At 41.5% G+C, this 11,435-nt stretch overlaps 1 protein-coding gene across 2 annotated transcripts in view; it reads left to right on the plus strand.

Annotated features, from left to right (window-relative positions):
• Nucleotides 1-11,435, plus strand: part of ERBB4 (erb-b2 receptor tyrosine kinase 4) — a 553,629-nt gene that overhangs the window by 390,071 nt on the left and 152,123 nt on the right. For both annotated transcript variants that reach the window (XM_015634896.1, XM_015634897.1), the window contains exon 5: nucleotides 5,305-5,370. In XM_015634896.1, the coding sequence (XP_015490382.1) occupies nucleotides 5,305-5,370 (66 nt within the window). The remainder of the gene's footprint in view (nucleotides 1-5,304; nucleotides 5,371-11,435) is intronic.

The following is an 11,435-nucleotide window of genomic DNA, read 5'->3' on the forward strand; positions in this document are numbered from 1 at the left end:
GGTGCTGTGCTCTCCCACAGTGTAAGTGCTCATTGATGAACTCCATGTGAGTTTTCTCTGTATGGGAATCCCATTAATATTTGTGCAGGGTGTCTCCACTGGGCATGGAGACTTCAGGGGAGAAGCAAAACTACAAAGAGGAGACAGGAAGGTCAGTTACTGCCATTTACCACAATAAAATTAACAATAACAATGCAGGTACACGTTGTTAAAGAAAACCCAGAATAGGTTTTATGGGACTATTCCTGCATTGGAAAACTCATCTGACATGAGTGAAAGCATATGGTTTGTTAGCAGTGGAGGAATTGACCCTTAGATTTCTGTATCCCATAATGCCTCTAAAGAGGAAGAGAATATGAGCACTAGATATTTCTATAACACATTTTCATCTTTTAAGGAAAGTTTTACTTTTTCTTGAAACATACAATTTCCTTCCTCCTGCCATTAGGGATGGATATCCTGGGAAATGTGATACTCTTTTAGGTAATTAACTTCCAAATCAATAGGAGTGATCTGAAGGCTAGCACAGGGCAGGTAGGAAATGCAAAATTATTTTTACCTAACAAAGAAATTATGAATGGATTAATGTTTGACAATAGGAATAGTCAGACAAGGACAGGGAAAGCATTATGGCCTGATAAAGGCATAGCAATCCATCACAACAACAGTATCTTTAATTCTCCTTAATGCTATGATGCAGTGTTTGAATTACATTTTGATTTCCTTATCTATGCATACATAGAAGTAAGGAGTTTAGCTGCCTATAGAAACAACCCACAGGCCTATACAAACCTTCTGTCTCACCTAAGCTATGCAAAGAACAGAATAGGCCTGGAATTTCTTGGATTTTAAGGCTGGTTATGTATAGAAACATCTCTGGCATCTTTAGCATTTTTGCAGGAGCGTATTTTTTAGGCAAAGGGTGAGTTTATAGGCAGCTTACAGAAGCTAATAAATTATTTATAGCTGTTTTGTTAGTTAATCAATTATTTTAGATTGTTAGGTAAGTAAAGAGGCTGCTTTAAACTATGGCTTGTAACCATCTATTTTGTCTGTTTATTTGCACTTCAGTATCAGTGTGCTGCAGGTATCCTAACATTGAATGATGATTTATTAACCTGATAGAAACCACCTGCAAATGGAAGTTTAGTGCCAAGTGAGACATTTCTTCTTTTATTTCTGCTTTTCTTCTCCTACTGAGAGGAGTCTGCATGAGGCATCTGGCATAGCTGATGGGAAAGAATCAGTGTTTCTTCTCTTTATGACACTGAGCTTAGAGCTGAGAGGAGGACTTCATTTTTCTTGTCTCCTCAGTAACTTAATCCTTTGTGGTTTTACTGTTTCTGAAATAATAAAAGTCAGTCTGGAGTCAAAGGAAAGCCCTTCTCAATTCTCAGGAAAACACAAGGATGAGGTAACCTTGGTCTCTCCCAAGCTACTGAGCAAACATTTGCTGCTGGTGACTTTTCCTGGCTGGGAAAGCTAAAGCATTTCCCACAAATAAAACTCTACCCTGGAAATGACAAGGAAGGTGCTCTGCCCACAGTCCATAATTCAGATCTGTTGCAGTAGTTTTAGCCAAGGGAAGACAGGCCAGGAGACAAAACATTGGTTTTCTGTGTGTGCAATTTGCCAAAGCAAAATTAATTCTCATGTTCCAATGGGAATCTGCCTTTTCTTAACGTAGATTTCATTACAAAACCTGTGAAAATTATGGAAGCCTCCAAATTGTTACTGTGTGTGCCAAACAATGCTACTCTTCAGGAGCAGAAATGTTCTCCAGTGTCCCAGCTGTAATGGGGAGGAGACTTTTGTAGGTTTTTTCCTTCCTTAACTTGCTTGGAAGAGGAAAATGTGCCTTCATTAATGTGAAGAATAATGTGAATGGGCCATGGTTGTGCCTTGCAGAGGATTTTTTTTGACCAAATTCTTTTAGCCTGTTCTGCTGTAGGTTGGAGGAGTCTAGAATATTTTATACACAAGGAATGATTTATGCCACAAATTGTTTCATAATTTTTTCTTTTCAGTTCTGTTGCCTCAGTCTGAAAATCTTAAGAGATATATACAGGAAAATCTGTTAGTAGTGGTATAATTCCTCCAAGTGCCTTGTCAACCTTAGGGCCAATACATTTATTATCATTTAAGCCTGACATACAGATCTCATTGTGAGACCTGCTCCTCACATGAATGCTTGTTATACTCCTGAGTGCATATGTTGACTTCCACAGGACTATTTCTGTCTTAATTTTGCTAAGCTGGTCTTTAATGGCATTCAATCTGTCCTTATTACAGGACAGATTTTCCCTTAGTGGGGAAAACCAGATGAAATACAGAATGATGTGAGGGCAGTTCATATTGAGAGCAAAAAAGTTATTTTTCTCTTTAAAAAACCAAGCCAATATAGATACACTACTTGGAGGGAGTTTGGTTTTTAATTCTCAGTATATTTGACCTTCAAAAGGACACACAGCAATGCAATTCAGAGGTGTGCTGCCTACAGGCTCAGCTCCTGGTTGTGTCTGTACAGCTGAGAAAAGTGAAAACAATGAAACAGACACTTTTGAGTTCCCAGTGAGAAAAAAGGAAACTGGCAGCCTTTTCTTGCTTTATTGTTAAATATCTCTATTTAAATGCAAATCATCATCTGACACTGCCAAACAAAGTCATGTACGAGGCAGCAGGCATGCAAGTTTAAAAAATTTTTAAAATGATGTTTTGAAGATGCTGAATTGCTTTTATTTCCAGGAGGAATAGAGGCAGCTGAATAAATTTTTGGCTGCATACTGAAGATCAGCTCAGCACCTAGGTGCTTCAGAAATGAAGATTTGTATTTTAAGTGCAGCTTTTACAGAGGTGTGGGCAGACTCTCTAGTTAGGGATCACTTGGAGGGATGCTGAAGTTTCTTCTGTGTTATCCCATGGCACGAATTACAGTGGAAAGCCCAATGTTTACAGAATGTACAGAAGGGGTGGAATCCAGGGACAAAAAGGGCAAGGAGCAGCCAAATTGCTGCCTTCCTGTGCCTCAGGAGTGTGTGGTCACAAGGGATCTGTGTGGTGCTTTATGGTGAGGGATGAAGGGCCTCTGGCTTTCTCCCTGAGCTCCAGACCTCTGAGCCTAGAGAGTCATGAGATTGGACCTCAAGGAAGGATGGGGATGGAGGAGAGTCCTTGCAGGAGGAGCCCACGTTGTGGGTGGGTTTGGTCCTCTGGAGCTGCCCCAGCAGGGATGCTGCAGCTCAGGGGAGGGCTGAGCACAGCCCACAGTGCTGAAAGTTCTCTGGGTGTGCATCCATCCTGCTCCTCCTGCTGATCAGGAGTAGCTACTTAATAGAACCCACTTAAGGGAAGCATTTCTATTCAGTTCAGCAAGTACCAAAATCAGCTAACAACCTGTATCTTATCAAGCCTCATCTGCTAAAATTCTTCCTTTAATTTGATGTTTACTTCACCATTTTAAACTTTCATTCTTGTAAATCAATGTGGATGTATTTGCTTTCTGTACAGGCTTCCAGTAGTCTCTTAATAATCATAATAATCGTTATTACTGATTAAAGTTGCATTATTCATGCCAGATGGAGTGCCCTCCCTGTCAGCCAGAATGAGTTTGTATTTATGTAGTTATAGTACATTTGTGATCTAAATAAACAGATGGTAGAAGGTGACAGCGAATTATGTGCTGGTGATATCAGCAACAATGTTTCCCAAGTATAATTGCTTTAAATGAACATGAATGCAACAAGGAGCTGGTATTTTTAACAAGGTAGTTGGCATTCAGTGTGGTAATTACTAGGCAGCATCATCAATAGCACCAGGAATGCCAAGGAAGGAATGCTGGCTTTGAAAAATTAGTGACACAGAGTCTGACTTGACAGGACCATCAGGGTGGGTTTGCTCAGCTCTGTAACATCTTGCAGGTGTGAGCACACTGCTAGCACAGGGACAGTGTTTGTCTTTAGAGTGATCCAACCTTAGCTGAGAGACATTTTGCACTTTCTCTGACTCTGTCTCCCATCAGGGCATGTGGCAAGTATTTGATTTAGTGTAATGGAGCAGAGTTAGCAGCAGCAGCTGTTAATACACAATTGAAAGGATTGAACCTGGATCAGGTTCAAAGGGGAAATTCACTTAACAGAATCTCAGCAGTGTTCAGTGATGTATAAAAGTTAAATCAAGCACAAGGTTGGGCTCCTGTGATCAAAAGCGCAGCGATAAGGACTGTGCAGTCCTCCACAAGCTTTACATTGTGTGTCTCAGCTCATCCCATCAGCTCTGGCTCTGTGAAGGGCTTGCCTGCCCCTCAGGCACTGCCACACCTGGGAGTGTGCCTGGACTTTGGCCATGTCCAGATGGCAACATGGAATGGGGTCTCCATCCCCAGCAGCCCAGACTGTCCGAGCACTCTCTCCAGTGGTGTTGAAGTGCAGCCAGAGGAGAACACTCCAGCTCTTCTCCTTGCTCACCATCCCCTCTCACACAGGTCTGCATTTTGCCATGACATGGACACATGAACTCAACTCTCACTTCAGTCCAAGTGGATTTCAGTCACTAATTCCTAGGTAGTTTACCAAACCTACCATTGCTAATGCTTCTTACAGCTGTATTTTACAGTGAAAGTGCCTACAGCTCTTTTTCTTCAGGGACTAAAACTATCAGCATGTGGAAAGATGATGCAGAGCATCACATCCAAGGTCTGAAGGAACATGAGGTTCCTTCTGAAGCACAACCACAGGCAACTAAAGAATCAGCAGCCAGAAAACAGAAGGTCCTGTGAGCTTTGCTGTCACTGGGATTAAATGGTTGCACAGGGCACATTTCCCTTACCATAATATTGGACATGCAGACCATGCAAGCTGGGGGGGAAGAGGGGTGGCTTCTAACCAAAGGCATTGAGTGGAATGTCACAACCATCTCTTCTTCTGTGGAGAAATCAGCAGGTCTTACATAGGCTGTGGAAAGCAGTAGTGACAGCACTGAGTGATGAGTGATGCCATTGTTCCTCAGTCCTCCAGACTTGCTCATATTTCTTTTTGTTTTAAAATGTCCCAGTCATTATGCATAGCAAAAAAAGTATTTAGGGTATAAAGCATTTAGATAAGTATTTCATATAAGTTCGACACCAGGTCTGGTTATTTAGCTGGGCTTTTTTTACAGGCACTGTTTCAACTTTGCTAAAGTATAAAGTATAAAAAGTATAAAAAGTATAAAAAGAGAAGATGGACTCTTGTCTTACACAGTTGCTGGATGTTGAAGGAATGAAAGGAACCCACATTTCCAATCTCTCTCTTTCTGTCTGTCCTGCAGGTGGTCGTTGCCACAAGTCCTGCACTGGACGGTGCTGGGGACCAACAGAGAATCACTGCCAGACCTGTAAGTGTGTAAGAGTGAGAAACAAAGGACTGGAAAACAATGTAGCAGAGATCCTATTTTTGTTTCTTTCAATTGTGATGGGATACTATAAATTCTGGGTTCAGCAGGACTCTAAAACATACAAGGGGTTTTTCTTCCTTATGTTTTTACCAATAGATGATCTGCTTTTTTCCCCCACCCATGTGAATGACACTTTTCTTTCCTCCCTTGTGCTTTCTAAAACTGCTTATGCTAACTTGAATTTTCTTTTCACTACTTGGTGGCAACATGGAGCATGGCTCTTGAGAATATTGATGGTTATTTTGGAATACACTGGAATGAATACTGCAGGAATACAGAAAAAACTACAAGGAAGATTTGGAGATCTTGCAGAACTGTTCTCTTTATAATAACTTCAGAATGTATTTGAGTTGTACTGAAAGAAAGGATAATAGTTTTTGTGAAGGAAGTAGTGGTGGGTTACTCACAATATTTGTCTGTCCCCTTGAATTGAGAGAGCATTAAAACGAGTTTCTTCCTTGTGTGCTTTAAACTCCTTCACACAGGCACTAAAGAGCTAGAAGTAAAGTCACAATATTACAGACAGTAAAAGAGAAAATTGAGAGCTGTCTTTTTCTACAAGTTTTGTTTGGTTTTTTTTTTCATTTTTCCTGCTTACAGGAGGGTGAGAACCAGTTGCTTTTACTGGAATCACTCTTCCTGGGAAATGAAGTGGCTGCTGGGTGCTCCCCCAGAGAACACCTCCAGCTTGTGCTTGTTTCCTTGGCTGAGCTATAAATGGGAGGAAAGACTGTGACAAATGAGGCACTCCCAGATGAGCCTCCCAACTGAGCTCTGAGCTGAGGAGAGTCAGCCCAGGGTGATCTGCCTCTTTCCTGGGACTTGGTGGGAACAGTGCAGTGATGCTGCTGCTGCTGTTTTGTTTGTTTGGGGTTTTTTACTACTTGGAGTGAGAGGACAGAACAGGCAGACAGCTTGAGGTGGATGTCTCATGTGTCTGAGCAGGAAATCCAAGCTGCCTGTGACCCAGGGGACAGAGCCACACACCTGCAGTGGCTCTGCCACCCTGCCAGGAGCTGCTTTCCCTTTAGGAGCACCAGCTGATTCTACTGGAGAAGCTGCTCACAATTACAGCTCTGCTAAAGTTCACCTGTTCTTGTGTTGCTGCTTCATATTGTGCTTTGTCTGCAGGCATGGTTAAAACCCCCTTAGGACATATTGTAGGACTAAGGTACAGTGATGCAGAGCAGGTTCTGCTTTGTCTGAATTGAGCCAGGACATCTCCTTCCTTTGCTGGCAGTCTTTATGAAGGCACCAAGGAAGTCAGTGCTCCTTACCAGGAAAAGAAGTAGATTCTGGGTTGTGTGCTTAAGTAGATAATGGAAAGGGATTTAAACCCTAGGCAACAGAATTATTTTATATCATTGCTATTAATTAATGATTTTCTTTTCTCTGTCCTAATGACAAGCTTGTTTGTCTATTAAAACTAGTAACTTTGTAAGAAGCTGCATAATCCATCCAAACACGGATTTATTCATGCCTTCTGTGGTTAGCTTATCCAGGAAGAGTTTAAAATCCTGGCATTTCTGTTCCACGAAGAGCCCACGATGCTGGATCAGGCTGTGTCTCCAGCCTCATGTCAAGTCCAGCTGTGTACCTGCACAAGTCCATGTGGCAGGAGCAGCTCCCATGCTCCCAGCCTCCACAAAGCACTGCTCTCAGGTAAGGGAGCTGCTTTGGAGGCTTAATGGAGTAACAGCAGGGAGAGAAAAGCTGCTCTGCAGTGCTGTGAGGGCAGCTCAGCAGGGCTGCAGGGAAGGCTGGCTTCAGGAGTGACAGCTCTCTCCCTTCACAGTGCCTGCCCTGGCAAATCCAAACAACAGGGACAGGCTAAGGCACAACCAGGGAGTTAAAATAATAAACTAGGAAAAGCCATAACTCATCCAAGGGAGATACACAGATCACACTCTTCTACTTGAGCAGCCACTCCACATCCTCTTACCTCACTCTGCAGCCTCTGATGGTCAGGGACAGGAACTCATTTTACATCACAGTCTTCCTCTTTGCCTCCATGACCTTGCTGCACCCTGGACAAGCAGCAGGATTGAAGGAAAAGGCTGGTAAAGGGTATTTCTTCTTTGGGTTTTCACACAATGTGTTTCCTGCAAAGAGGGAGAATTTGAGTAGGGACACAAAACTTAAAAATGCAATTTGGACTGTGCTTTTGGTGCCTTCATGTCTGACTTTAAAAGACATGCCTGACTTTTGGGCTGGCAGATGTTGTTGTTAGATACAAGCTGGAGACAGGATGAGTGATGGTGTGCACATTGTGCCTACCTTTACCCCATAACCTTGGGGATGCACATCTTTCCAACACGTGTAGGAAAATACTCCAGCAGTGCTACATCTAATGCCAAACCATTTTCATCCTAGAAACAATTCAGAGCTGCTTTTTGATAATTTCTTTTTTTTTTTATTGAGGATTGAAACAAAATATTTTAATGAGCCCTCCTCCCAAGATAAGATTTAAATTATTTTCCTGGGAAAGGATAAAAAAAATGAAAGATCTTAATCCATGTCTTTCATTTCAAATTACATATGGAAAAAAAACCCAAATCCCTTTCTTTTTTTCATGAATATCATCTACCTAGCTGCTTCTTATGTTGCCTTCCAGCAATGTCTTTGTTGCTAACTCTGTCTGAAATACCACCTGCATCTAACTCTAACATCTCTGTAAATGTGACGAGAAAATTCATGTATTTAAGAAGACAATTAATAGGAAATTAAAGCCAAGTTGTTCTGTTAGGAGGTAGAGAAGATAAAATTCCAGGGTACTGTTTTACACAGTTAGCAATCCTTTTTACTTTTATAATTAAAATATTAGTAGATGTTGATAGGAAGAATTTGAAATTGAGATGATATAGCTTGTTTCAGTGTCAGGAAATGCTAATGTGAAAATATTTTTAAAAAGACTGTTTTTCAAATTGTTTTGGTCACACACTGAATAGAATATAAGCCACTTTAAATAAAATAATAAAAAATGCTTTTGGAGGTCATCAAATTTAAAAATTTAGGGTTAGGTTGTTAAAATTGTTGCATTACATGTCTGTTAAGAGTTTCCTGTGGAAATTGAAACTTTTACAATTCAATACATTATTAAAGTGACAGATTATGCACTTTTTCCAAGAAGAATGTAACTGGAAAGACAACAATTTAATTAGAATATAGACCCAACTAAGGGAATGCAAAAAGACAAATATAACCTGTAAATCAAAGCTGAAACATGAAACATTTAGCAAATGTCAAGTGCTCCACGACTGTGTGCGTGTACAGGAGTGCAGTCAGAGCACAATTGTATTTATACTGTCCTTGTGCTGAGGAGAAGGTGCCAAATTAGAGCAGCAAAAGGCGAGCAGGAGCCTGGTGGGGAACACAGAAAGAGCTGAAGCAGCAGCTGGGATCAATCAGGGAAACCCAGCGTTTCTGCTTGGAGCCAGCATCTTTAATTAAAACCCTTGTATCGCTCTAATAACTTTGCATGTTTGTAACACTTAACATTGATTTCAGCTCCTTCCCATTTCTGCCTTCATGGATTGATAGTGTCCTGATGCAATTAAAGATGAGGGGGAAATATAAAGGAGGCTGATAATTTGCACATGTACAGGAGGTGGTCATTTCATCCCATCCCTGACACAGTTTATTGCTGTGAAATCCTGGTAGAAGTTGACAGCCTCACCCAGAAATCCATCTCAATGCACAGCACATTTTTCAGGACTTTGGTTTAACCCTCCAAATTCTTGGGATCACACACATGATGTGCAGGAATCCAGGCAGGTAGTGCTGACCCTCAAAAGGTGTGCTTACAAGCTTGGGGTCTCAGCTGGGATTAGTGAGGCTGTCCTCACGGTTGTATTGGGTGAAGATATGAGTACCAGACACCTGAAATGCCATATACTTTGACATTTTGAAAAATATCTATAATTCACTCTTTCAGATAGGTCTTGAGTTACAGCTATAAAAACAATTGATTGTATTTGGAGGAAAGTGTTTGGGGAAAAAAGCTTGTTATCTTTTTAAACCAGTGCAGCTACGTGAATTTTCTGTGGGGTTACCCCTGACAATGATTGCAGGAAGCTGAACTGGTGAGTGATGTTTATTGGCATCTGAGCAATCAGATTGTTTCAGACCTTCAGACAATACACAGAACCGCTTTGTGTTTACTTTGTCTTGGGGAAAAACCTTCCTTTTAAAGTGTCTTAAGATTCAGAGCCCACTAAGCTCATTAATGTCTTGGCATGGTGCCACTGAAGACACTTGAGAGGTTCTCCACAGACCTGGATCTTCAGTAGCAGCTGTAATGTAAATATTGCATACAGTGAAGCAGGAGATAGATATCATATGTTCTGGCCTCTTCCTAGAACAACGTGCTGGCATTGTTTGTTTTCCCTGAAAAATAAACAGCTGGGGAAGAACAGTGACAAACCTTTGCTGTAATTATTGATTTTGCTTCAGGAAAACTCACAGTGTTTCCTATCCTGAGCAGCGTGGTAGAGACCCTCCTTGAGCTGGTGTCAAAACAGAAGCAAAACATGATTTTTGAAGGCATCCAATTCAATCATTGTGCTGGGGAGAGGATTGTTTTCCTCCAGATCAGCCCTGGTGTGAATGGCCCAAACTGAAACCCAAAACCTTGGTGTTCCCAGCACCATGAGTGGCTCCATGGGCAGGGTGGACATCATGGCCCACACCCAACAGCAGCTGGTTCTTTGATAAATAAACCAGAGGTGAATTAGATGGCTGGCACTGATTATCCACACAGAAGGGATTTACACCAAAACTTGCCAGGTTTAAGCAAAATGTCCCATGGCAAGGAAGGGATTTACCAGTGGGCTCCTTGCATGGCCTCAAGGCACAGGGCAAGTCCTGAGCTGGTGGAAAACAAAGCACTAGGGATGGTATTTGTTCATTTTCATGAGCCAAGACTGTCACCACAGTGTGCTGGTGGCAGGCAGCCACAGGTGCCATTGTTTCACATCTGTCTTAGTGTTTATCAATACTGTCACTTAAATAAACAAATCTTTTTAATGTGCTTCTCAGGCAGTGTTGACAGTAAGTGCCTTCACAGAATTTCCCAAATTTCTCAAATTAGATTGCACAAGCCACAAAAGCCTTTTCTTTCTCTCTGGGGGTTTTCCTTTGGTATCAGCAAGATGAAATTGCTCTAAAAGTGCATTGTTTTATTCTGTAGATTACAAACAATCACTTCTCTTTAGTTATTTACATTTTTATGTCCTAAATAAATACTGTATGTACCAAAAACCTTCAGCATTACCTTACGTATTTCTGGCAAGTAGTGAAGGGATTTTGGATCAGAATGTACTTATAAAAGTGTTACCTATACTTTAAAATAGTAGAATTGAGCTGAAAGTTGGATGGAGTTTTGTTTTCACTTGCTTTCTGAAAAGTGTTTTTCATAGAGAAGAAATAAATGCTTTAAAAAAAAAAATAGGTGTTGAAGGTTAATTTCAGAAGTGTATCATCCCAGCTTTCATCAAAAGACAGCTGACAGCACAGTAGGCAGCGGGGTTGGTATAGTTTGGATAATACTGATTTCTTTTTCCATAAAATGAAGATTGAGGTTACATCTGAGTGAGGGAGGGGAGGCAGATGCTCCATTGGTTGACTGCTCCTTGCACAAGGTTAAGCCCCCAGTGGTGTGGACCTACAGCCCAGCTGGTAGATCTAGGTGCTTTATTCTGTGAATGAAGGCAGGATTGTGTGATTTAGAAACAGCAAGTGGTGTTTCCAAATGGTTTCCAAGGCTGCTGTCTGTTCTGTTCCCTTTTGTCCAACGGATTGCCATCAGGGGCAGCATTTGGCTGTGACTCTGGTGGTCTCACTCTGAATTTCAGCCATTTACTCCGTGTTGCTGTTCTTCATGGGGAAAACTACATGCAACTGGTGGGGTCTTCTGTTAATTTTGGGGTGGGAGGGGTAGAGAGGGTGTCACATCCTGTTTAAAAAACCTAATGATTTGAAAGTAACATTCCCCATGGATGTTCAGG

This window comes from Parus major, chromosome 7, assembly GCF_001522545.3.
Source record: "Parus major isolate Abel chromosome 7, Parus_major1.1, whole genome shotgun sequence".
Taxonomy (NCBI): domain Eukaryota; kingdom Metazoa; phylum Chordata; class Aves; order Passeriformes; family Paridae; genus Parus; species Parus major.